Here is a 25,154-nt window from a genome sequence, read left to right as displayed (position 1 = left end):
GGAGGTTCAGAGGGAGGGGAGAGTGGTGGCCAGGGACAGGCCAGGGTAGAAGGCCACTTTGCTGGGGATTCTGAAGCTCCCCTTATCCACACCTGTGCCACAGGTGAATGGGCAGAACGTGGTGAAGGTCGGCCACCGGCAGGTGGTGAACATGATCCGCCAAGGGGGCAACACGCTGATGGTCAAGGTGGTGATGGTGACCAGGCACCCGGACATGGATGAGGCTGTCCATAAGAAAGGTACTTCACACAACTGCGTGGCAAGGCCTGGGCATCCCACAGCTACCAGACCAGGACCCTCAGAGCCTTCATGGCTGGTCCCCACCAGCCCAGGCCTTCGCTTTCTCAAGGCTGCTTGTCCATGCCCCTTGGGGAGAAACAGCGCCAGGGAGGGCTCAGCATGCCGCGGTGCTGTTCTCGAGCTCTGGGGCAGTGTGGTGGCAGGAAGGCATGGGGTCTTGTCCCCATGGCTCTGATAATTCCCACCCCCACGTCGCCTTTTCAGCACCCCAGCAGGCTAAGCGGCTCCCGCCCCCAGCCATCTCCCTTCGTTCCAAGTCTATGACCTCAGAGCTGGAGGAAATGGGTGAGCCTGAGGGGCTGCTGGGACTGAGGGCCAGGGAGGGCCGGGCGGGGGCTGGACCATCCCTGGAGTGCGTCAGTGTGGTTAGTGATCAGGGTCCTCGTCCTCCATGTTCCCCAATCTATGGGCCAAATTCTGGCCTGCCTGTGTGTCGCTGGGAAGGGCTGTCTGAGAGACCACATTCCCCTGTCCTCTTGTATCTCTGTTTCTCTGTCGGGATCTCTCTCAGGGTCTGTATGTGTCCCGCTCTCTGCGGGTCGCTCTTTCTTTCCTTCGGGCCTCTCTCCATCAGTGTCACCTCGCCCCCACCCCACTCTCTATCTCTCTTTCCACTGGCTCCCCCGAACCCCCAATAACAGAGGAGAGCGAGCCCCTCCCTCCAGACAGGCCCATTGGACCCGGGGGGTCCCGTTTCCCCCGACTGGGGCGGGTCGGGCAGCTGACCGCCGGCCTCCCGGGGCCCTAAGGGAGGGGGGCGTTCCAGAGAGGGGGCCCTCGCCTCTCCCCTGACGTCCTAACTCTTGGCTCCTCTACTGCCTCTCCCCCGGGCTAGTCTCCCCCTGGAAGAAGAAGAGTGGTGAGTGGGTACAGGACTGGCGGGAGGGCCCCTGTCTCCCGATCCCGCCGGCGGACTCGCCCCTCCCCGACCCCGGCCCTTCACTGCCCCACTTGCGCTTGCGCACTCGCTGGCCACGCCCACCGGCCCGCACCTGCTGGCCACGCCCACCGGCCGAGCCTGCTCCGCCCCGCTTCTTGGGGCTCCCTGGGGCGCCCTTGGGCTTCATCCGTTTCTTTTGCCCACAGAGTACGAGCAGCAGCCTGCGCCGGTGCCCAGCATGGAGAAAAAGCGGACCGTGTATCAGATGGCTCTCAGTAAGAAGACCCAGCCCTGCTCCTGGGCTGCCCCGTTCCCCCACCCCGCAGCCCCGCCGGGCGCCGCGTTCACTCGGACTCTTTTCTCCCCGCGCGCCCCTCAGCCACCTCCGCTTAGCGCTTATCTTCGTTCCCCAGCCACGTCACGATCTCACCCCTTTCCCTCCGTCCGACCCTCACCCCCTCCCTTGAGGGCTCTCCTACTTGCCCTCACTCTTCCCCATCGCCGGTCCTGCCTGCTGGGAGGAGAGGCGGCTCCCAGCAGGACTGCCCGTGCACCGGGAATGAGGACAACAGCTCTTTTCTGGCTCATTCAAAACGCTATTCGGGCTTCTCCCACTCCCGCGGTAGCTCTGTCTTTTTGGCAGGGTCTGAGCAAACTTCATCTATCTCCCCACCCATCTTTGCCTCTCTCTAGACAAACTGGACGAAATCTTGGCGGCAGCTCAGCAGACCATCAGTGCAAGCGAGAGTCCTGGGCCTGGCGGCCTGGCGTCCCTGGGCAAGCACCGGCCCAAAGGCTTCTTTGCCACCGAGGTAGGCAGCCTGGTGTGGGAAGGAAACAGTGGGGTGCACCTGCCAGCCTGGAGCCTCTTTCTTCGCCCTTCCAAACGTCTCCTGACAGTGCTTCATGCCAACCCTGGAGGGGCACCACACGTCCTGGGTCCCAACTTTACAGGTCCCCCTTCCATCTGCCCATCCTCTTGCCCCTCATTCTCCTCCCAGGTACAGTCTCTTATATCCTCACTCTCCTGGCCACTCCTGCTCCTCAGGGTCTTCTCTTGCCCACCTCTGTCTGTTCCTTGAGGGTCTCAAGGAAGGCAGCATGATATCAGAGACGGAGATCCCTGCAGAATAAGTGTCCAACAAGTGGTGGTTATTCACATGTTAATCATTGAGCTGGGCATCGTGGTGCATACCTGTAGTCCAAGCCACTTGGGAGACTGAGGAGGGAGGATTGCTTGAGCCCAGGAGGTCAAGCCTAACCTGGGCAACACGGTGAGACCCCATCTCAAAAAACATATATATGAATTATTATCTTTGTCCTTTCCCCACTGGAGGGTAACCTCTGGTGAGTGGTGTTGGTCAGTTTGGGATGCTGTGTTTGGCAAAGATGATCTCACTCATTGTTTAGAATCATCTTGTGGGGTACATACACTTCACTTCTTAGCCCATTTACAGAGGGGGAAACTGAGGCTCAGAGAAAGACCCAGGATTTCAACCCAGGAAGTCAGGCCCCTAAACTCATGGTCCAGTCTCAGCCTGGATTCTTCTGGTGGGACCCTGCTGGCTTCTCCCTGGCTGTCCGCTCACTGAGCTGTGCCCTTAATACCAGAACATGCCCCCATGTCTGACGGTATCTCACCCCACCCTCCAGCAGTCACCTCCTGAGGCCAACTGCTTGCCCTACCTCTCCCTTTACCCAGGCCCTGCCCTCTGGCCACACCTACCACCTGGTGGCCAAGGGCCATTTACTCTAGAGCTGGATCCCTTGGTTTTTAGGGGCCATGGTCCCCTATGGCGGGCTGACTAGTTTTCTCAGAATAATGCTTTTAGATGCAAAATGCAATATGTACAATTAAAAAAGGTGGTTACACCAAAAGTTATTAAATTTATTATTATTATTTTCTTCTTTTGTAGTACAAGGAATTAAACCCAGGGGTGCTCTACCACTGAGCTACATCCCTAGCTCCTTTTATTTTGAGACAGCGTCTCACTAAGTTGCCCAGGCTGGCCTCAAACTCATGATCCTCCTGCCTCAGCCTCTGGCACTGCAGCGATGACAGGCGTGCACCACCACGCCTGGCTTAAAGTATTTTTAAAAGGCAAATTTGTGATAGCGTAATATTGGTCCCACTTTGTCAACACGAGATCTGGTGATGGATCTTAACTACTCTAATTTCAAAATCATGAGGAGCATAAACACTATTTTGAGAACCGCGTACCACTGTGCTGGGATATGGTAATGTCTGTGATTTCTACTGGGCATGCAGGCACCAGTCTTGCTGAGACTAGCAGAGTTTGTTGCCTACATCCTTAATTGAGGAAGAGTTGAATTTTCACTGGAGGATGTAAAAATAAAGACTTGTAGTTTATTCCTGTTTAAGTGCACGGGCCTGCCTGAAGTCTATCCACGGTTAGACCACATCCTGCAGAGGGTCTCATACTTTTACAAGAGTCAAGAACAGGTGGCGAATTTTGCCCCAGGACTCCCGGAATTTCTTTCTAGTTTAGAGACAGGTCTTTGTCCACTTCTCAGAAGTTGGGGGCAGTGCCTGCAGGCAACAGGCCCTGTTTTTACGCCCTTTTCCAAAGAAGTTTGAAATCCCTGTGGCTTTTAGGTTATCATCCATGCTTACCACCCACCAAGTTCAGTGTAAGAAACAAAAGTGCATGATCAAATTGCGGGAGAGCATGGTAGTGCACACCAGTAATCCAGCAGCTCAGGAGCCTGAAGCAGGAGGATCACAAGTTCAAAGCCAACCTCAGCAACTTAGTGAGGCCCTAAGCAACTTAGTGAGACCCTGTGTCTAAATAAAAAATAAAAAGGGCTGGGGATGTGACTCAGTGACTAAGCACCCCTGGGTTCAATTCCTGGTACAGAAACAAGCAAAGCAAACAAACAAAAACAGCAAAACCAAACAAACAAAAACAAACATGGTCATTAGAGCCAGGCAGATGTGGCTTCAAATCCTGACTTCTTTGGCTAACTGTGTCACTTTGGATTATGCTACTTAATTTCTGGGAATGTCAGTTTGCTGCTCTGTAAAATGGGGGAAAGCTGACTTTGCTGCTGCTTCGGAGATTTAAAGGAGCTGAACGTCTCACGGAGCAGGCTCTCAACAAACACTGGCCTCTGTAGAGCGCAGCTTTTCCCTCTGCCATTCGATGCTTTTCTATCACCTTCTGATCTGGAGCAAATCACTTCCCCAAAAATTTCACTCTGGAGTTTTTGAAATTTCACATCCAGTTCTGGGCTCCACAGACTCCCAGGCCATCATCTGAGGACATCAGCCAGAATCTAGTCCACCTCTTTTTTTTTTTTTTTTTTTTTAAATTCTCTCTACCACTTCTTGATTCAGTCCTCTTCCAGTCTGAGCTTGAAAACAAGAGCTCATCGCCTCCTGTAACAGTTATTCTATATGTGGACAGACTTCCAGAAAGTTCTTCCTTTTATGGGGCCCAAATCTACCCCCTCTGGGCTTCTTGCTTTTCTCCATCTGTGGTCTTCTATCCTCACCCTCCTGTACCATCTCAGTTCCTCAGCAAACTTCCCTCAGGGCAGGAGGGAAGGGCAGGAGAGAGAGAGAGCATCCCCATTTTACGGAAGATGAATAGGGCTCGGGGATTTGAATTTGCTTGCCTGGGATCTCTCAACCAGTGTATGTTCAATCAGAACTGAGATCTGCGTCCTCTTCCTGCACACCAGGGTTTCTTTGATCCTCAGTAATTAAGGATTCTATATGTGCAAATTCATCTGCGCACTAAAATTTAATTGGACCCCAAAATCAATATTTGTGGGTCTTTTTGTGATTCATCATGGACATGAGCAGAGTGGCAAAAATTTCAGGTCACCAGATGTGCGTGCTCCTGGCTGAGTGGACCAAGCAAGTGCTCTCTCAACACATACATCTTAGGGCTGGCATCCTCTATTAACCAACTTGACACCATGGGATGGTTTTGTTTTGTTTTGTTCCGTTTGCACCTTTGTGCTTTTTGTTGGTGATTTCGATGTTTGAAATGTTCCCCAAGTATACTGCTGACATGCCTTCTAGTATTCCTAAGTGCAGGAAGTTCTCTCGGGCATGAGTTGTGGTGCTGCTGGTGGTGAGTTTAATGCTAATGAATCCACAAAATATATTAAATAAGGGATGTCTCTACAGAAACACATCTGAAACAAGGTTATGTGTTGATAGGTTGACAAAAATGTGAAGTGACTTTGCAGAATGTAACTACCACAAGCAATCAGAATTGTCTGTCTGGGGCCTGATGGTTCTTGGTTGCAGGAGCTGTCCTGTGCATTGTAGGATGCCGGCACTGTCCCTGGCAGCTTTCATGCAGGACTGCCTCCAGTCCGAAACTGTCCCCAGGTATTCCCCACTGTTGCCTGTCAGGCAAAGCCACCTCTGGTTGCGTGCCACTACCTCACCATCCTGAGGTTAAAAGAGTCTTGGCCTAGGTGGATGCGGACTCCGGACACCACCGTATCCACTCGCTCATTCCCTCCTTCATTCAAAATTACTGGTGATCTGGCGGGTGATGTCAATTCTTCTGGCCTCCTTTCCTTCTTCATCTCGGCCTCTGCTCTCTCTGAATTTTCTTCCCTGTAAATCTCCCCCAGGTGTTTCCCTTTTCTCCCAGACCCCAGAAATTCTATAACAGCAGGTGAAAGTGCAGTCAGCTCCTTCTAACTTCATGTGCCACTTTTGGCCACATTACTTAATTTCTCTGCATCTCAGTTTCCTCTTCCATAAAACAGGGTCAGAGCTGACCCTGCGGTTCTGATGAGGATTAAGTGAGGTTAACTCTTAACAGGGCCAGCTGTTGATGGGGGACCCCACTGTGACTCAGCAGTGAGCCCTGTGTGTGCCCCAGAGACCCCAGAATCCCAGAGGACCCCCAAGGGCATATCAGACGAGTGAAAGCAAATCTTACTTTCATTTATTCGGCAAAGGCATGGAGCCACTGCTGCCCTGTGGGGCCACACTGGTGCACTCAGGCGCGACACGGCCCTGAGCCCCCTGGAACTCACCACTCGAGCTCCAAAGACCACCTGGATGGGCTTAGCCACCAGCCAGTAACAAAACCGGTTGCCCCCCCGACCCTGCCCTAGAAGTGGAGCTCACGGCACTCACCCGAATCCCTCCCGGAGTCCTCCTGCCCTCCCCATTCGTGAGTCCAGGAGCCTGTGGCCATCTGCCCAAAAGGACCTCCCATTTCTTTTCTTACTCCATGGATCTGTCCCTGGTCTTCCCTAAGCCTCCTCTCATGTGGGGGATCTGCCCATCTCTGTTCCTCCCCATCGCCAACCTGGTCTTCCCTGCCCGCTGAGCCAGCTCGGAGGCTTCTGGGCCCCCTGGCCTCTCGCGCTGCTGGGAGTCCTTCTCCTCTGTGTCTCCACCTCCCTTGTGTTTCGCTTCTCTCCCTCTTCATTCTTTGTGTGAACTCCTCTGCATCTGGACCGGTGGCAGTGTTGGGGCACCGTGTCACTCCGAGGCCTCTTGGACCAGGTCTGCATGAGACTACCACATTGTACATTGTACATGGTGCCACTGTTTAAGAACTCGGACATGGGGAGGTTTCAGTTCCCCAGGACACACTGTCGCCTCAACCTAGGGGGTGGGAGGAAGGCCAAAGCCATGGGGGACACAGACCCCCAGCAGATCGGCTCAAGGCCAAGGCCGTGTCTCCTCCTGGGGCTCTGCTAGTTGCGTCTCTCCATCTGCCTGGCTTTGTTGGCTACTGTCTCTGCTCCCTGCCGTCCCCAGTCTCTGTATGGGTGCAAGTTTTGGCCTTTCTCTCAACTCAGTTTCTCCCTCCAATGATTTTTATCAGTTCGACTGGTGGCCTGGGGTTGCCCTGGCCTCCTGGTCTCCAGGCCTGCCAGGCTTGCCCCTCTGGGCCCCTCTTTCTTTCTATTACGCCTCAAATTCCTGCCTGTTTCCCAGTCTTTGTCCCTCCCGCTTCTGAGTTCCCCCCTCTGTCTCTGTGCCGGTCTCTCTCCCACCATCTGCCCCCTCCTCTCCATCTCTTCCTCATCTCTGCCCCTCCTTTACCCTGTTAGGAGCCGGCTTCTCAGCAGGACTTCCCCAGCCCCTTGTCAGCAGGAGGGCATACTGGTCCACTGGGCACCCCACCCCACCCCGAGGCCACGGGAGAGCTGGACCCACAGGCCGACTCTTTCTAAGGAGGCTCTTGCCCGGCAGCCAGTGACATCATGGGCAGCTGGCGCACTCTGATTGGCTGCCCCTCTGCGCGGGAGCTGGGCTTGGTGATGGAGGCTGGCCTGCCCGTCTGGAGCCAGTTCTCCCCTCAGGTTGTCAGACCGAGGCCTTGGACGGTGTTAGGGCTCAGCCTGACGTCTCTGGAACTCTGACCCTTCTTATGTCCAGCTCACCCACCCTTTTTTTTTTTTTTCCTCCTTCCTCTTCCACACTGAAGTGTCTTTGACTGATCTTCACCCTCTTCAGCCAGGAACACCCTGGTCTCTCACTCAAGCTTCTCTGTAGCCCTAACTGCCTCCGCGTCACCCCGAACAGTTCCGAGCCACTCTCACCCCCACCGCCCCATCACCCTGACCCCACACTGCCCCCCTGGACTCCTCAGGGCGCTGCCCAACCTCCTGCCCTCCTCACACCGTCCTCCCCCGCCTTCCACCTTCACAGTCCCTGCATCCTCTTCGGCTTCCTTCCCTTTCTTTGCACCACTATTTGATCTTGGCATTTTCTAACCACCCTGGTCTGTTTTCTCCAATCCCTCTTTAATCTCCTCATTCACTGGCTGATCTAGGACGAGATCCTTGTCCCTTCTGATCTACAGTCTCTTTCATGATCATCATCACAGCCTCACCACCTGGGCTCAGGAGTTTGAGGGCTCAGGGGACCTGTGCTGAAAGCAGCAGGTCAGTGGCTCACACAAAACTATCTCCCTTCACCGGTCACTCCTCTCTTTCTCAGCACCCCTGAATAATATCTTTGCCATTCACAGGGTTCTGCTCCCTGAAACCAGACAGCTGCAGGAAGGACAGGAAGCCAAGCAGGGTCTTTGATAGGAGAAGGACCTTGGGCATGGTTGAGAAGAACGGGGCGGGCTGAATCCACTCGGTGGAGAACAGAAGCGGGGAAGCCGTCACGGGGGTGTGCTCGGGAGACACCATCCAGTGTCCCCTTGGAGCTGGCGCTGTGTTGTTTGGTGGGATGTTCAGGAGAACAGGGCTGAGGTTGCTTCAGGATTCACTCACATCTCATCAGTGGATGTTGCATGGCCTCCAAGGAATCCTTCATTTCCTGAGTATTTATCGAGCACCTACTCTGTGCTGGACCTACTGCTAGGGTCTGAGATTGTAGGAGTAAACCAGTCAGGTAAGGTCACTTCCTTCAGAGAATTTACATTTGGAGGGTGGAACAGAGCAGAATTGGGTTCTGCTGTATGTGAGAGTAATTTCCAAATCACAGTAGTTTGTCCTTTGATGTTAAGAAGTTGGGAGCAGGAAATCCCAGGAAGGTGGGGCAGCCCTCATGGGCATGAAGGCCTGGGGTTCTTCTCACTCTCTGCTCCAGCATCCTAGCTTTGCTTACACCTGAAAAGTGGCTGTATAGTCCAAGGTGGCTGCAAGAGCTCTAGCTATTGCACCGGCAATTCCAAGTAACAGGAACTGTGCAGGGTTGAAAGGCACACCTTTAAAGAGACTTCCCAGAAGTAACGTACCCTTCCACTTACCTCCATCTGACCCCTTCTATTTTACTGACTTATTTTGTTTATGGCCTGCCTGCCCTTCATGTGGCTGGGACATTTGTCTAATTTGATGCATCTGCAGCATCCAGATCAGTCCCTGGCATGAGGAGGCGATCAGTATATATTTGCAGAATGCACGAGTCAAACAAACACAGAATCAGGACTAATGCAGGAAGGCCAGTGCAGTGAGTGGGTAGCCCAGACCTGAGGAAGGTCTGTGCTCTGCTGGACCAGGGCCATCCCGTAGAATTTTCTGTGATGATGGAAATGTTCCACATCTGTACCACCCAGCATGGTAGCCATGGGCACGGGTTCAGCATTTCGTGTGTAGCCGGTGCCATGGAGAGACAAGGTTTTTTTCTTTTAATCAACTGGAATTTATATCTAAATGGTTGGTGGCTACCTTGAGACCACACAGACCCCCAGGAACGGGGAGCCAGGCCAGGAGGAAGATGAGGAGTCTTCCCAAGCAGAGCATGGAACATGAGGAAAGGCTGCTCTAGGCGGAAGGACCAGCAGATGCTGAGGCTCAGAGGCAAGAGACAGTGCAGGGAATGAAGCGACTGGGTTGGGGGGAAGGAGGACCTGGTGGCCACAGAGTCCCATCCCAAAGGCGGCAACTATGTCCTGAGCAGGTTTCCTGTCTCTGCACTTCTGGTCTCAAACATGGAGAAGGGAGGCATCTGGAGCCACCAGGAAGAAGCTGGGGAGTGACTGGCTGGCTCTGGTCCAGTTGTGCCTTCATTTGACCCATGGTGGTAGGGACCAGGCAGGCGAGAGGATGGGCCCAGGGGCTGCCCTCAGGCAGACTTCATTCCACTTCCCTGATCCTTGGGAACTTTTGCCTTCGTGAGTCCCTCCTTTATTCCATGACTATGTGGGTACAAAGACGCATAATCTGTACCCTCTGTCCCCTGAGTTTCCAAATCCTCTGATTCAGCCAGCTACAGATTGAAAATATGTGGGGGGAAAATTGCGTCTGTACTGAACATGTAGTTTTTCTTATTATTTTCGGAGCAATATGGTAGAACAACTCTGTACAGAGCATTTGCATTCTCATAAGTATGATAAATAATCTAGAAATGACTTGAAGTATACAGGAGAATGTACCTAGATCATATGCAAATACTGTGCCATTTTATATAAGGGACTTGGGCTTCCATGGATTCCAGGATCCCCCCGAAACCGATCACCATGGATAGCAAAGGGTGACTGTTTCATCCAAATTGGCTTGTATTCATTTTTTTCCTTCTGCTTTTAAAAGAAATTGAAACTCTTCCCCTAGAAGTATTGTGGGCCCCAGAAGCTGTAGCTTGAGTGCCAGGAGAGGTGGCCCTGCCTTCAGGGAGCTTCCATGTTAGTTAGCGGCGGGTAGAGACAGCAAGCCAGTGAGCTGGGTCATTTCAGATGAAGACATGTGCGACAGGCAGATGCAGCAGACAGCTATGGGACAAGCGGAGGACGTGGGGTGCAGGAGTTAAAGATGAAAGGATGGAGAGACGTGGAGGAAGGGCTGCAGGGAGAAGGGCCAGGACTACAAGTCCCAGACCAGGATAGAGCTGGGGTGTGGTGGGGACAGGGAGCAGGTGGGAGAGGTGACAGGGGGCGCCTTAGCGTGGGCCTCCTGGAAGCCTGAGATGCGATTCCCATGTGGCCATTTGCTAAGGTGGAGCCTTCAGGGAGTGAGGCCAGCAGACGTGGCTGCAGCCTGTCTTCAGCCTGATCCCCCCGGGGAGCTCTGGCGTGAGCTGCACCCCAGAACCTGTCCTGCCGTCCTGCCGAGTACTTCTGGGCTTTACCAGTCCCTCAGGTGCCGCAGGACTGCTCTGAGGAGCTGCCCACAGCGGAGAAAGACGGGGGAGGGGTCTGGGTGGAGGAGCGGGAGGGGTCTGGGCAGTGCCAGCAGCGCCTCCCTCGGAGGGAGTTCAGCTCTGCTGCTAACCTCGGTGGCAGGTCCTCTGGGATTCCCAGCAGGGCGATCTCCTGCCCCCAGTTTCTTCTCAAAACATCCCTTTGACTCTTGTATGGACAACAAACCAGAGAGGGTGTGGGGATAAGTGGGAGCAGGAGGAGGAGGAAAGAAACTGCAGCACTCCAGGTGAGCGCCAGGGGGGACGTGGGCAGGAGAAGTGGTGGCAGGAAGGGCCCAGCTTAGTGGTGGCGCACTGGTGGGGTGGACTGCTAATCTGCTCTCTGCCCGGTCCTTCCTCCCCCTGCCCACACTTAAAACTTGGCCCTGACTTAGAATTTGCATCCGCCTTCTCCCCCTGTCCTCCCTGCCTGCCAGGGTTGGTGGAGGAATGGGGGATGGCAGTGTGCAGCGGGAGTCTCCCTGCCCTGACTGACCTTCCTCTGCTCTCTTCTCTCTCCTGCTGACTGCCACCCCAAAGTCGAGCTTCGATCCCCACCACCGCTCCCAGCCAAGTTATGATCGTCCTTCTTTCCTGCCTCCGGGACCTGGGCTTATGCTCCGGCAAAAATCCATCGGTATGTCCCTGGAAGAGTGCGCGAGTGGGCTGCGGGGCGGGGGGCTGATCGTCTACTGGCCAAACAAGGGTGTTTGGAAATGTTTTCTGCTTTCATATGTGACCACAGTTCTGTCAGGTCTGGCAAAGAGCTCAGACTGGAACTGGGAAAGTGGGGTATGATCCTCTCCTTCTGAGCTGTGCTGTGTGACCTGGAACAGGTGGTTCACTTCTCTGGGCCCTGGACTCTGCATCTACAAAGCAGTATATTTTTGCATTCCTGGATGCAGGATTAGAAGAGAGGATGGGGCCCTCAGACACAAGTGGGAGTTGAGAACAGGTAGTGAGTCAGGCTGACACCGAGTGGGAAGCAGGTGAGAAGGTCAAAGACAGTCCTGACAGTTCATGAGCAGGCAAAGACTTAACTCCTCAAGACCCCCAGAGTGGTTCTGCCCATCGGGCGTGCTGTTCCCGGGAGTCCAGTGTTCACAGTCCCCCTAGCGTGAGTCTTACCCTCCGTGGTCTGCCTGTCTGGTGGTGTTCCGAGTGTATTCTCCATCATTCCTCTCCTCCTTTTAAAACTTAGCTGCATCCTGCACAGTTCCACCTGTGTAATCACAGGTCTGAGGCTCTGATTGCATTTCCTTCCTGCATATACATGAAAAAAAGCACACACTCGGCGCATATTCACCGCGATCCCAGCTCAAGACGCTTTGGCTCACCCCAAGCCGCCACTAGTACACCTGGGCTTTTGGGCAAATTAGAAAAAGGCGCCCCCTCATGGCTCAAGGAGGAAATTCAGCTGAATTTCGCCCCTAGCCCGCTTGCTCCCCCTGCTGTTCTTGTTGCGCAGAGCACAACCTGTATCACTAGGAGGCGTAGGGCTAATACCTGTGAAATTTTTAGCATGTAATACTGGGTGCCATTGTCATCATCATCATCATCATCATCATCATCATCATCATCACTCCTAGTACTACTACTAGTACTACTACTAGTACTACTACTACTATCTTCTATGGGATAGCGGAGCAGGAGATTCCTCCTGCCCCTAGGCCCCATTCCTGGATCCTCTCTGTCTCCCCAGGGGCTGCAGAGGATGATAGACCCTACCTAGCACCCCCAGCCATGAAGTTTAGCCGCAGCCTGTCTGTGCCTGGTTCGGAGGACATCCCCCCACCACCCACGACGTCCCCACCAGAGCCTCCCTATAGCACACCTCCGGCCCCCTCCACCTCAGGCCGCCTTACCCCCTCCCCCCGGGGGGGCCCCTTCAACCCAGGCTCAGGTGGACCCCTCCCCGCCTCCTCCCCCGCGTCCTTTGACGGACCCTCCCCTCCTGACACCCGTGTGGGGGGCCGTGAGAAGAGCCTGTACCACAGCGGCCCCCTGCCCCCTGCCCACCACCATCCGCCCCACCACCACCACCACCACGCCCCGCCCCCCCAGCCCCACCACCACCACGCCCACCCACCTCACCCGCCGGAGATGGAGACCGGCGGCTCCCCCGACGACCCCCCACCCCGATTGGCTCTGGGGCCCCAGCCCAGCCTGAGAGGCTGGCGGGGCGGCGGGCCCAGCCCGACCCCGGGGGCCCCGTCGCCTTCGCACCACGGTAGCGGCGGCGGGGGCAGCAGCTCCTCCCAGGCCCCGGCCCTGCGCTACTTCCAGCTGCCGCCCCGGGCGGCCAGCGCGGCCATGTACGTGCCAGCCCGCTCCGGCCGTGGCCGCAAGGGCCCGCTGGTCAAGCAGACCAAAGTGGAGGGCGAGCCCCAGAAGGGCGGCCTCCCGCCCGCCCCCTCGCCCACGTCCCCCGCCTCCCCGCAGCCACCGCCGGCCGCGGCGGCCCCCTCGGAGAAAAACTCCATCCCCATCCCCACCATCATCATCAAGGCTCCGTCCACCAGTAGCAGCGGCCGCAGCAGCCAGGGCAGCAGCACTGAGGCCGAGCCCCCGACCCAGCCCGAGGCCTCCGGCGGCGGCGGCTCCTCCCCGAGCCCCGCCCCGGCCATGTCGCCGGTGCCGCCGTCGCCCTCGCCCGTGCCCACCCCCGCCTCGCCCAGCGGCCCGGCCACCCTGGATTTCACCAGCCAGTTCGGAGCGGCCCTGGTGGGGGCGGCCCGCAGGGAAGGGGGCTGGCAGAACGAAGCCCGCCGGCGCTCCACGCTCTTCCTCTCCACCGACGCGGGGGATGAGGACGGCGGCGACAGCGGGCTGGGCCCAGGGGCGCCCCCCGGGCCGCGGCTGCGCCACTCCAAATCCATCGACGAAGGCATGTTCTCGGCCGAGCCCTACCTCCGGCTGGAGTCGGCGGGCGCGGGCGGCGGCGCGGGCTACGGGGGCTACGGAGCGGGCGGCCGCGCCTACGGGGGCAGCGGGGGCAGCAGCGCCTTCACCAGCTTCCTGCCCCCGCGACCCCTGGTCCACCCGCTGACCGGCAAGGCCCTGGATCCGGCCTCCCCGCTCGGGCTGGCCCTGGCCGCCCGCGAACGGGCGCTGAAGGAGTCCTCAGAGGGCGGCGGGGCGCCCCAGCCCCCTCCCCGGCCGCCGTCGCCGCGCTACGAGGCCCCGCCGCCCACCCCGCACCACCACTCGCCCCACGCCCACCACGAGCCAGTGCTGCGCCTCTGGGGGGCCTCGCCACCCGACCCCGCGCGCCGGGAGCTGGGGTACCGGGCAGGGCTGGGCAGCCAGGAGAAGTCCCTCCCGGCTAGTCCACCGGCCGCGCGACGCTCCTTGCTGCACCGCCTGCCCCCCACAGCTCCCGGGGTCGGGCCACTCCTGCTGCAGCTGGGGCCCGAGCCCCCGGCCCCGCACCCTGCCGTGAGCAAGGCCTGGAGGTCCGGAGCCCCCGAAGAGCCCGAGAGGCTGCCCTTGCACGTGCGGTTCCTCGAGAATTGCCAGCCGCGGGCCACCGCGTCGGGCGGACGGGGGCCCCCGTCGGAAGATGGGCCAGCTGTCCCACCGCCCAGCCCGCGCCGCTCCGTGCCTGCCTCCCCCACCTCCCCGCGGGGCAGCGAGGAGAATGGGCTCCCCCTGCTGGTCTTGCCGCCGCCCGCTCCCTCGGTGGACGTGGACGATGGCGAATTCCTTTTTGTGGAACCTCTGCCTCCGCCTCTGGAGTTCTCCAACAGCTTCGAAAAGCCAGAGTCGCCTCTCACGCCTGGGCCTCCCCACCCGCTGCCGGACCCACCCACCCCGACCACTCCCTTACCTCCGGTGCCACCCCCAGCTGTGGCCCCCGCCCCTCCCACCCTGGACTCCACCGCATCGAGCCTGACATCCTATGACAGCGAGGTGGCCACGCTGACCCAGGGGCTCCTGCGGCTCCTGGGGACCCCCCTCCACCAGGCCCTCCAGCCCCAGCAGCACCGGCTCCCCCGGTTCCTCAGCCGGGCCCAGACCCTCCACCAGGCACGGACTCTGGTATTGAGGAGGTGGACAGTCGGAGCAGCAGTGACCACCCCCTGGAGACCATCAGTAGTGCATCCACGCTGAGCAGCCTGTCTGCTGAAGGTGGCGGTAGCGCAGGGGGTGGTGGAGGGGGTGGGGGTGGGGCTGGTGTGTCCAGCGGGCCAGAGCTTCTGGACACCTATGTAGCCTACCTGGATGGCCAGGCCTTCGGGGGGAGCGGGACTCCTGGCCCACCGTACCCCCCACAGCTCATGACGCCCTCTAAGCTCCGGGGCCGGGCACTGGGGGCCAGTGGAGGTTTGCGGCCTGGCCCCAGTGGGGGACTGCGAGACCCTGTCACCCCTACCAGCCCCACCGTCTCAGTGACCGGGGCTGGAACTGATGGGCTGCTGGCCCTGAGTGCTTGCTCAGGACCCTCAACAGCAAGTGTAGCTGGGGGTTCAGTGGCAGTAGAGCCAGAAGTCCCACCGGTGCCCTTGCCAACGGCCTCCTCCCTGCCTCGGAAGCTGCTGCCCTGGGAGGAGGGCCCGGGCCCACCACCACCACCCCTGCCCGGGCCCCTGGCCCAGCCTCAGGCCTCAGCCTTGGCCACAGTAAAAGCCAGCATCATCAGTGAACTCAGCTCCAAGCTCCAACAGTTTGGGGGCTCCTCGGCAGCTGGAGGGGCTCTGCCTTGGGCCCGGGGAGGCAGCGGGGGCAGCGGGGACAGTCACCACGGGGGACCCAGCTACGTCCCTGAGAGGACCTCCTCACTACAGCGGCAGAGGTGAGCATGGGCTAGTGACTGGCAGTGGAGGCCAGAGAGGCCCAAGTGGGGGTTCCAGAGTTCATCTTCCCCATAGCTGTGTCCTTTTGGGGTCTCAGGGTGACAGAAAGAAAATAGAAACAAGGCTGCTTGCAGGAATTTGCCCCTGAAGAGGCACATTTTCCCACTTCAGACTTCCTCTTAGTAGCTCCGTTGGTCTCCTCCATCACCGTCACAACCACCCCGGGTTGAGAAAGTGTTAGCAGCAGGAGGGACTTGCTGAGGCCTTTCTCCTCGATGGGTTGTCAGCTCCTTCTGATGGTCCCTGAAACCTCCTTGAGACCTACCCTGAGAGCTGTGGTGTGACTGGGGATGTGACACTTGAGGGCATCGTGGCTACAGGTGTGACTCTGGGGTCCAGTTCCTTGGGTCCCAGGCCTGGCCCAGCCCTTGTCGCTACAGAGAGAATCCACCTCTCTGTAGGAGGGGGACAGCAGTGGGCCACTGTCATGAGATGGGAGAGGACAGGGCCTCTCAGGAGCCCAGCCCCATGGGGATGGGGGAAATGCCAAAAGATGCAGATGTTTTCCCAGATGGGAGTCTGAGCCCATTCAAGACCTCTGAGCCATAGGGAAAGTGGTGACCTTCCCAATTCAGACACAGTGGGAGGGAGAGCTCACAAATCGTATCCATCCGCAGAGCGCAGTGTTAATTCCACTTGAGAGTTGGGTATCATTATGATTAACATGCAGGTGTGGGTTTATTAGGCCATTGAGATTCTACAGCAATTCACTCATTATTCTTAAATATTCCGGGTCGAGGAGAGGATACTTCATTTAGTCAACACACACATCAGTTATAGATGTATCACCTGCCATGTGCTGGGTTCCATTCTGGGGAGGAGGACCCCAGAGTGAACAAGACAGGCACAGCGTAGCCCCCACACAGCCCATAGTCTAGTGGGGAGGTGCAGAAAATAAGCAGAATAATTTCAACCATCCTTGAAAAAATACAATAATGGGATGGTTATAGAAGGTCTCTCAAATAACAGGCAAGAGGAGCAGAGAGTGGAGGAGGGAAGGGGCCCATCACCAGGCTGTCTGGGGAAAGAGTGAGCTACTCAGAGGGAACAGCCCGTTCAAAGGCCCTGAGGTGGGCCTGTGCTGGAGGGAGGTAAAGGGATGAGGGGAACCTATTTCTCCCCTTGTTTCTTCTCTCTTTCATCTCCCTCTCTTCATCTCTCTCTCTTTCTCTCTCTCTGTTCCCTGTCCCCATCCATCTTTCTCCCCTGAATGCCCACCCTCTTTTTGTTTCTTTCTCACTGTCTCCCTGTCTCCCACTCTGCTATGACTGGCCATAACCCGAAAGGCAGTATAGAGTAGTGGTTAAGAGCTCAGACTTTGGTGCCATATAACCGGGCTCTGCCACTTCCTGGCTGTGTGTCCTTAGGCAAGTTACTTAACCTTTCTGTGCTGATGATGATGATAATAATAGTAACCTGCGTCAGGGCTGTCGTGGGGATTAAATTGAGATGCAATATGGAAAGCACTTAGAACGATGCCTGGCACACGTGAGCAGCAGTGAGTGATGGCGATTATTATTATTATCACTTAATGTCTCTTTTTCTTTCATCTCTTGACTGTCACCCTGTCCCTGTCCTCTCCTCTCTCTCTCTCCCTGCATTTCTGTCCTGACTTCCATCTTACCCCTATGCTCCTCCCATCTCTCCCCACCTCTCTCTCCACCTCTCTGCCCTGCCCTCATGTCTCTGCCCCTATATCTTGACCGCTGCCTCTTTCTCACCCTGCCCTTCCTTCCCCCTGCGCCCCTCTCCTCCACCCCTGCCCCGGTCATCTTCCAGGCTCTCCGACGACTCCCAGTCCTCGCTCCTCTCCAAACCGGTCAGCAGCCTGTTTCAGAACTGGCCCAAACCACCTCTGCCGCCGCTCCCCAGTGGAACTGGAGTGCCCCCTTCAGCCGCTGCAGCCCCAGGGGCCACCTCACCCTCGGCCTCCTCCTCCTCCACGTCCACCCGCCACCTCCAGGGTGTGGAGTTCGAGATGCGGCCCCCTCTGCTCCGGCGGGCCCCCAGCCCCTCGCTGCTGCCTGCCTCGGAGCACAAGGTCAGCCCTGCGCCCAGGCCCTCATCCTTGCCCATCCTGCCTTCTGGACCCCTCTATCCGGGCCTCTTTGACATCCGCGGCTCCCCCACCGGAGGGGCAGGAGGCTCCGCAGACCCGTTCGCCCCTGTCTTTGTGCCACCACACCCAGGGATGTCCGGGGGGCTTGGAGGAGCTCTGTCGGGGGCTTCGCGCTCCCTCTCACCCACCCGCCTGCTTTCGCTGCCCCCGGACAAGCCTTTTGGCGCTAAACCTCTGGGGTTCTGGACCAAGTTCGATGTGGCCGATTGGCTGGAGTGGCTGGGCTTGGCTGAGCACCGTGCCCGGTTCCTGGACCACGAGATCGATGGCTCCCACCTGCCTGCCTTGACCAAGGAGGACTATGTGGATCTGGGTGTGACCAGGGTGGGCCACCGCATGAACATTGACCGGGCTCTCAAGTTTTTCCTGGAGAGGTGATGGCTGGCCTGGACGGACCAGCCGTCCACAGCACCCTTGAGCCCGCTGGCCTCCTGACCTCTGAACCCTGACCACCGTTCTCTTCCTGGGCCAGGGACTCTGCTGAAACTGCGCCCTGCCCTAGTCTCCCAAGGCCTTGGGTCACGAGGTGGCCCCTGCAGGCCGGACATTTTGCGCCCCACAGGAGGGGGCGGCTGACACAAGACTGCGTTGTGACAGGGGGCGGAGGGGGCGATGGAGGAAAGGACACGGGCACCCAGAAGGAGGGAAGGGTCGATTCTGGGGGGAGGGGACAGACAGAGCCATAGAGGGTCCACCCTGAGCCTGACTGGATGGGGGCCTGACCCCCAGGCCACAGGGGAAGGGGGCACCTTCAGATTCCACCACCTGCCGCCCCTCTAGCAGCCTTCCCATCCTCGCCAGGCCCTCAGCTCCCCGCTCCCCACCCCTGCACATGGCTGTTCCACCCGCTCCTGCACGCCGCTCCATTGCACGCCACTCGCCTCCTCCCTCCCCTGGGCTGCAGTTTTGCACAGATTTGCCCTCTCGCTGTCTTGCACACTCGCCTTTGTGTCCAGCCTCTGGGGCCCCCTCAGCTGTCAGACTCCTGTTTTGCTGGCACGCGTGGCGCTTCTCCCGCTCCTCACGCTAGGCACCCTCTGCTCTGACTCTGGCTCACACACGTCCCCGCTGGGACCCTCCCGTGCACACCTCACTCCCTACAGTTCCCAGACCCCTCAGCCCGCTCTGAACCCATGATGCAGACACACGTGGGACACACCTTCCCTGCCCTCCCCGCCCTGCTCCTCCGCTCCCTGGTAGCCGGCTCTGCTCAGTCCTTGGCACCGCTCTCCTGTGCAGCCCTCCGCGCACGCAGTGACCTCCGTTTGCTTATGTTGAAGCACTTTCTCTTCTTTATCCTGAGCCCCAGATTCTAACTCTACCCACCTCTTCTCGCAGTGGCACCCCGCCCCTCCCAGCCGCTTTCCCCCTCGACCTCTTGCACTGTCACTTTTGCACACTTGCTTCACAGAACGTCTCTCGCAAACGCTCGTTCCGCTTCTCTTTGCCAGGCCCCATTCCCCTGCACCCCCTTCTTCAGACCTCTGCCCATCTCCACTCTTGACTCTCGCACACCCTCTTGCACACTTGCTCCCACACGTGCACCCTCCTCTGCTTTCTCACTGCTCCTTGGGAGCCTCTTCCTTCCTTCTGTGCTACTTTGCACCCCAGAACCTTGCTGCACCTCCTCTGCCTTTCCGCTCATGCAGCTCCCAGGAGACCGCGCCCCTGCCCATCTCCCTCCGCGCGCTCCGGGACTGCATTGCCCCTTCTTTTCCTGACACCCTTCTCTTCCGCTCCCGTGCAGGCACAGCTCTGGTGGCTGTTCTCAAGCTCTGCCTCCCTGCTCGCTCTGCTCACTTCCTGGGAGAAAAGACCCGGTTCACGCTTGCTTCTGCTCACCAGGCTTCTCACCCGCCTCTCCTGCCGCCAGCTCCCCTTCCCTTCCATCTCCCTCCCTTTACTCTGCCCTGCCCTTCTTGGGCCATCTGTCCATCCGTTTTGCACGAGGATCCCATTCTCCTCCCAACCTCCTCTTCTCTCCAAGAACTCCTCCCTCTCCCTCCAGCATGGCTGCTCCCTCCCGCACGCTTCCCCTTTCCCCTTATTCCTGGGGCTTGGGAATTTTAAGCCACCCCTTCCCCTTGGAAGCCCCTGCCCTGCTGTGGGTAAAGGGGGGGAGGGCATAGCCCTCAGGTCCCCCCCCCCCATGTTCAGCTGCCAAAGAAGGAGCTCCCCCTCCTTCCCCCAAGCCCATTCCCCTCTGCTGCCCCCTACCCCCGAGGGGGGGGCGCTCCGTCCATGAGGGGAGGGGGCAGTCCCCTCCCCTTACCACGTCAGGGATCTGCGGGGAAACTTGTGGGAGGGTCGTGGGAGGGGGGAGGGGTGGCGAGGAGAGGAGCAGAGGTCGCGCTGGGTCCCTACCCGCCCCCTCCCCCTTGTCGGATGCCCCCAGTCCGCAGGGGGCCTGCGCGGCGCCTGTCTATCAAGGGCTTGTTCATTCTGGATGGGTGCCGCGGGGTTGGGGAGGGTGTTGGGGGTGGGAAGGGGGGAGAGGAGGTGGGGGAGGGGGGAGGGACTGGATGGGGGGGCAGCGCGGGGTGGAGAGGAGAGACAAAGCAAAAAGAAACAATAACACAAGAAGAAAATACAAAGCAAAACAAAAGAAAAAAAAACTAGAACACACACACACACACACACACACACAAATCCAGAAAGAAAAAAAAAAAAACCTGAAATAAAAGCCCGAGAACTGTCTTCCAAGGGGGGTGGGAGGAGGAAGAGGAGGGGGGCGGATGAAGACGTTTGGTTCTAGCCGATACAGGGATGACATGCGTTGAAAGCCCCGGCGCCCGGGTCTTCCCTTCCGCTGGCCTCGGTTCCTCCCTCGAGGGACTGGGACACCAGCGTCCATTTGCAGGGACTGGAGTAAGTTTAGGGAGGCGGGATTATAATATGGGGGTTCGTCCCTACCCCCCATCACCTCCCTCCCCCTGACTCCCCACCAAGATTTTGCAGAGAGAAATGGCTTTTGTACCAGGTCATTCTTTATAATTAAACTCACAGTATCCACCCCCTCGAGCCGGCCCCGCCTCCTTCCTGGGGAGGCAACGCCCCCTTTCCTCCGGGGTTTGGCGAGTGACGCCCGGGCCGGCGGGACAGTGCGCAGCGGGGGCCCGCCCCACGCGTCAGTCTTCCTCGGTAGGCTCCGCCCCCAGGGCCTGGAGCATGTGCCGACGAACCAGGGCGCGGCGCAGGTGCAGGCGGTAATCGCCCAGCAGCAGCTCGTCGTGGCGCACCAGCGAGTGCGCAAGCCCTCGGGGGCTGATCCCTGAGCGCAGCAGGCAGGACCGCGTCTGGAAGTCCGTGACCGTGATGAGCCACCTGCGGGGGCGGGGCGGAGACCGAGGGGGATCTTGCTGGCCGTCTCCGCCCGCTTCTGTCAGAAAGTCCCTCGCTCGGTCCCTGTTCGCTTACTGACTCCAGCCACTCTGTCCCTGAGTTCCTCTTCTGCTGAGGTCAACCCGTGCCCTGACCTTCATCGGGGTTATTCCAGGCTCAGTCCTCTCAGCCTGGTTCTGCCCCCTAATCACAAGGTTCCCCCTTCTCAAGCCGCCGCTCCACGCCAGCCCTCACCTGCTCGCTCCCGGACCCGCCCCTACTATGCATTCGGTCCACACTGCCCTTCATAGCAGCTTTCCAGGCTCAGCCTCCTCATCAAGGTCTTGCCTCGGTCTTGGTCTAGTCACTCCCTGATTCACTCACCGTCGGGGTCCCCACTCAGTCCAGGTCCCGCCCCTCAGCGCCCTGCCTCCGCCCTGCTCTTGCCCAGTCTCCGGCGTCTTCACTCCGACTCCGCCCCTAGCTCCACTCCCCGCCCCGCCCGGCCCTCCACTCTGGCTTACCGGTCCCGGCGGCCCGCGGTTCCGCAGATGACGTTCACGTTCTCAAAGCGGATGCTGCTCACGCACCCACTCTCCATGGCCCCGGGCAACTCGGCCTCCAGCGCCTCCAGCACCTCCAGGTGTGTAAAATCCTCCTGGGGATTTTCAAGAGCTTCAGCCCTTGATGCCCTGGGTTCAACCCTTCAGTCCTAGTTAGAAAGTCATCCTCCTAGACCCCACCTGTAGAACCTGCCAAGGTCCCAGGTGGCGTTTGAGGGGCAGGGATCGCACTTGATTCCAGGGTCCTATTGCTTTTGTCAAAGGGTGCGGGGGCGGTGATAGGTATCGCTCAGCATCAACTGTCATTTGGGGTCACTCTCCAGAGAATCAGTTCTCACCAAGCCGATTTGTCCAGGCTAATGAACAGTTGCTTGAATGATTCCCAATTGTGACCAACTTCAGCAATCTACCAAAACCTTTTCCACAACCTGCAGTGGATGGTACTAAAAACTCTTGAAGATTTCTGCCAGGATTTAAATTGTACACTTTTCCTTTTAAAGCCATATTTGCATTTTAAGGAATGCTCACTTATCAAAACATAAGGGCCATGGGGGGGGGGGTTGATGTCTTGTCAATCTATGTAACGTTCAGAAGCATCTATTGATCACCAGCCACGTTTTCGATATGGGACTGCAGTGTTGAAAGAGATACAGAGTTGTCAAAGTATATACATTAATGAAAACAGATGCTAAATGAAAACAAATTGCCCCCCTCCAGGAAGGCAAGGCTTAGGCGGGGAGGAGCAGGGACTGAAGGGTCCCTTCTTCACAACCCCAAAGGAGAGGAGTGATGGGGTGGGAATGGGTCCCTAAAAGGAGAACAGTCCCTGTGTTGGGGCAAGGCCATACAAATTAGCTGAGGGGCACCTCAGAGGTCAGTGCTTGGTGCTCCTTAAGCTCCCATTAATACCAGCTCGTCTCCCTGTATACCAGGCGCCTGGAACCTCACATTACCTGTCCTAAGAGCAGGGATTGCCCCGGAATCCCTATACCGAATGACCTGTTTGCTGAATCTGTCAAAAGCATGAGCTTTTCCTTGTGAGTTTTTGTTATACTTGAAACTTCACAGAATTTTCTAGCGGATGGATTAGCAGGACCCCCTTGGTCCTAAGTACCCCTCCCCCCCGCAAACCTCTCAGACTCCCCTCTGGGATGAGCAGTGATAAATCTAACGACAATTCCTTTGACAAATTCACAATCAATTTTCAACAAACTGTCCCCGTGCCAAAGCCACAGCTGGTAAACCACAGAGCCTGAATTAAAACCCTGGCCACCTCAGTCCTGAGTCTGGCCAGCTGCAGAAACCAAGGGCCTGGGCCACAGGGGCCAGGGGCCACTCACCGAAGTCTCCATGCAGAGGCAGAGGGGCTGGGCGGCGGGCGGCATGGAGAACTTCCGGATGCACGGGAGCTCTCGGTCCAGCGTCTCATATTCTGCAATGACGTGCCGCAGGTACTGCTTCCTGGGGAAAGAGTGACAGGCAGGGGTCACCGCTATCACATCTGTGGGCGCCTGGGCCAGAAGTCATGGGGTCAGGAGCCACTCACGAGGATTTGACGGGCCTGCCCAGGATCCCGGCCTGTGTGTCTTCTGGGATCTCCAGGTTCACAAGGAGGGCTCCTGAGGACAGAGAACGCTGTGTCAACTGCCCTGCGCCCTCCTCAGCCATGATTCAGTTTAACTGGGCATCATCCAGCGCTGTCCACACCACCCCAGAATAGCTCCTAGGTCAGTGCTGAGCTACTGTCCCTCAGTTCCCCGAACTCAGCTGGCTCTGAGATGCAGGGACTGGGCCCTACTGACCTCAGCTCTGCTTTGACAGCCTGGTTCCCATCTGGCTCTGCCTGAAGGGGGCGCCAGAGGGAGGCTGGAGTGCAAACCATTTGGAAGGGACTTGCTCCTCTCTGTGACCTCTTCCAGTGGCCCTGCCTGGCTTCTCAGGGCAGCAGGGTCACCTGGCTCCAGTAGTAACACCTGCATCTAGTTCGCAGTTTTTCCAGCCTTTTAGAACCAGCCTCTTCCTCTGGCCCCTTCTTGACCAGCCCATGGTGGGCTGACTGCTCTCTGCCTTAATGCCGGTGGTCCCCCACAATCCAGCTCCTCTTCCCCTAGAATGGCACCCAGCACCCAGCTGCCCAGCCTGCCTTGCAGTTAGGTGTGGCCACGTGACCAAGCTCTCACCCACAGAGTGCTAGCAGGAGTGACGGGTGCAATTTAAAGAAAATGTCTTGCCGTCAGCTTTTTGCCCCTTTCCTTGGGCTGGAATGAGGATGTAACAGTAACCCAGCTTGCTCCACACCAGGCTATGGTGAGCACCAACATGGGAGGAGCCTGGGTCCCTGAATGATCTCCTGGAGCTAAGGTGTCCCCCAGCCCAGACCACCTGTCCCCACTCCATGAGATCATGAGAGAAATGGACTTCTGTCTTCTTTATGCTCTTTTATTTTGGGGTCTCTGTTATAGCAGCTGAAGAGAGAAAAGCAGTCCTAACAGCCAGGAGCCACTGCCCTCAGAGCCGAACCCTGGTGCGCTCCTGAGAGGCATGCAGCCGCCCACACCACCACCCGTCAAGGCTGCTGTGACTCCCGTACAGAGACAAGACCACTCTTGAGTCACGGCTCCTTGCACACAAACTCACCAGCGTTTTCTGAACCATTGTCCATTGTCCAGAAAGGAGCAAGCACTCCCTCCTGGTTCAGGGCGGGCAGCTGCTTCTAAATTAGCAGCAGCACTGGCTCCTTTGTTTGTTTGTTTGTTTCTTTCTTTCTTTCTTTCTTTCTTTCTTTCTTTCTTTTTTTTTTTTTTTTTTTTTTTTTTACCAGGAATTGAACCCAGGGGCGCTAAACTGCTAAGCCACATCCTGAGCCCTTTTTTATGCTTTATTTAGAGATGGGGTCTCGCACAGTTGCTTAGGGCCTTGCTAAATTGCCGAAGCTGGCCTTAAACCCACGATCCTCCTGCCTCAGCCTTCCGAGCCACTGGGATTACAGGCATGTGCCACCTCAACTGGCTCACCAGCAGCTTGCAGGAGTCAGCATTTGGCTCCTGCGTTCCAGGACAGGCAGTCTCAGCACACCACTGCCACCTGTGTTCCTGGAGGTCTCTGACTCCAGGCTGGTGACACAGCTCAGCCCTTAAGGTGGTCAGCACCCTGCTCTGTTCCCCTCCTCCCTCCTCCCTCCTGTTCCCTGGGCGACTGGAGTGAACTCTCTCCGGCCCTCAGGTGGGAGCCTGTTGTAATTTAGGAGTATTTATTTCTTATTCCTAATGTCATATTGGACCCCTGCCCCCAGAATAAAGTCCTCCCTTGGTGGAGTCTCATTCTCCAAGTGTGGCCTGGGGACTTTATTTGAAATGTGGCATTTCAGGTCCACCCCAGACCTCCTGAGCCAGAATCTGCATTTTTAAAGAATCACCTCTGAGAAGCCCCCTCCCTTTCTTCTTGCCACATAGCCTTCCCCTCCCACCCTCAAACAATAGTCCCCGGATATCTGGATGTGTGCTTCTTGGGCCATGTTCTGCTCATGACAGCTGCA

The 25,154-nt window shown here is 57.6% G+C and overlaps 2 protein-coding genes across 2 annotated transcripts in view; one reads left to right on the top strand and one right to left on the bottom strand.

The window, feature by feature from the left end:
• The window catches only part of Shank1 (SH3 and multiple ankyrin repeat domains 1), a 46,765-nt gene extending 26,575 nt beyond the window's left edge, over window positions 1-20,190 (top strand). Inside the window, 8 exon segments of the mRNA XM_047529103.1 lie at window positions 104-239; window positions 505-585; window positions 1,387-1,455; window positions 1,874-1,992; window positions 11,301-11,397; window positions 12,463-14,691; window positions 14,694-15,555; window positions 17,396-20,190. Of these exon segments, the coding sequence (XP_047385059.1) occupies window positions 104-239; window positions 505-585; window positions 1,387-1,455; window positions 1,874-1,992; window positions 11,301-11,397; window positions 12,463-14,691; window positions 14,694-15,555; window positions 17,396-18,113 (4,311 nt within the window). The 3' untranslated portion in view covers window positions 18,114-20,190.
• A 524-nt stretch (window positions 20,191-20,714) lies between these two features.
• On the bottom strand, window positions 20,715-23,288 carry C16H19orf81 (chromosome 16 C19orf81 homolog). Its single transcript, XM_047529696.1, has 4 exons — window positions 23,166-23,288; window positions 22,960-23,080; window positions 21,581-21,714; window positions 20,715-21,059 (listed from the first exon to the last, which is right to left on the bottom strand). Exons 1-4 carry the CDS (start codon window positions 23,285-23,287, stop codon window positions 20,864-20,866), a joined length of 573 nt encoding a protein of 190 aa, XP_047385652.1. The 5' UTR covers window position 23,288; the 3' UTR covers window positions 20,715-20,863.
• Between the last annotated feature and the right edge of the window lie 1,866 nt (window positions 23,289-25,154).

This window comes from Sciurus carolinensis, chromosome 16 (assembly GCF_902686445.1).
Source record: "Sciurus carolinensis chromosome 16, mSciCar1.2, whole genome shotgun sequence".
Classification (NCBI taxonomy): Eukaryota; Metazoa; Chordata; class Mammalia; order Rodentia; family Sciuridae; genus Sciurus; species Sciurus carolinensis.
The sequence above is the reverse complement of the archived record's forward strand: the minus strand, read 5'-3'. Positions and strand labels throughout refer to the sequence as shown.

What these genes read in the sequence shown, in the direction of transcription:
- C16H19orf81 (XM_047529696.1), bottom strand. Translation starts at nt 23,287, where the DNA reads ATGGCTGAGGAGGGCGCAGGGCAGTTGACACAGCGTTCTCTGTCCTCA. An exon ending in GGCAGGCCCGTCAAATCCTC is followed by an intron (nt 23,081 to 23,165) that starts GTGAGTGGCTCC and finishes CTCTTTCCCCAG; the next exon opens with GAAGCAGTACCTGCGGCACG. An exon ending in ACCGCGGGCCGCCGGGACCG is followed by an intron (nt 21,060 to 21,580) that starts GTAAGCCAGAGT and finishes CCGCCCCCGCAG; the next exon opens with GTGGCTCATCACGGTCACGG.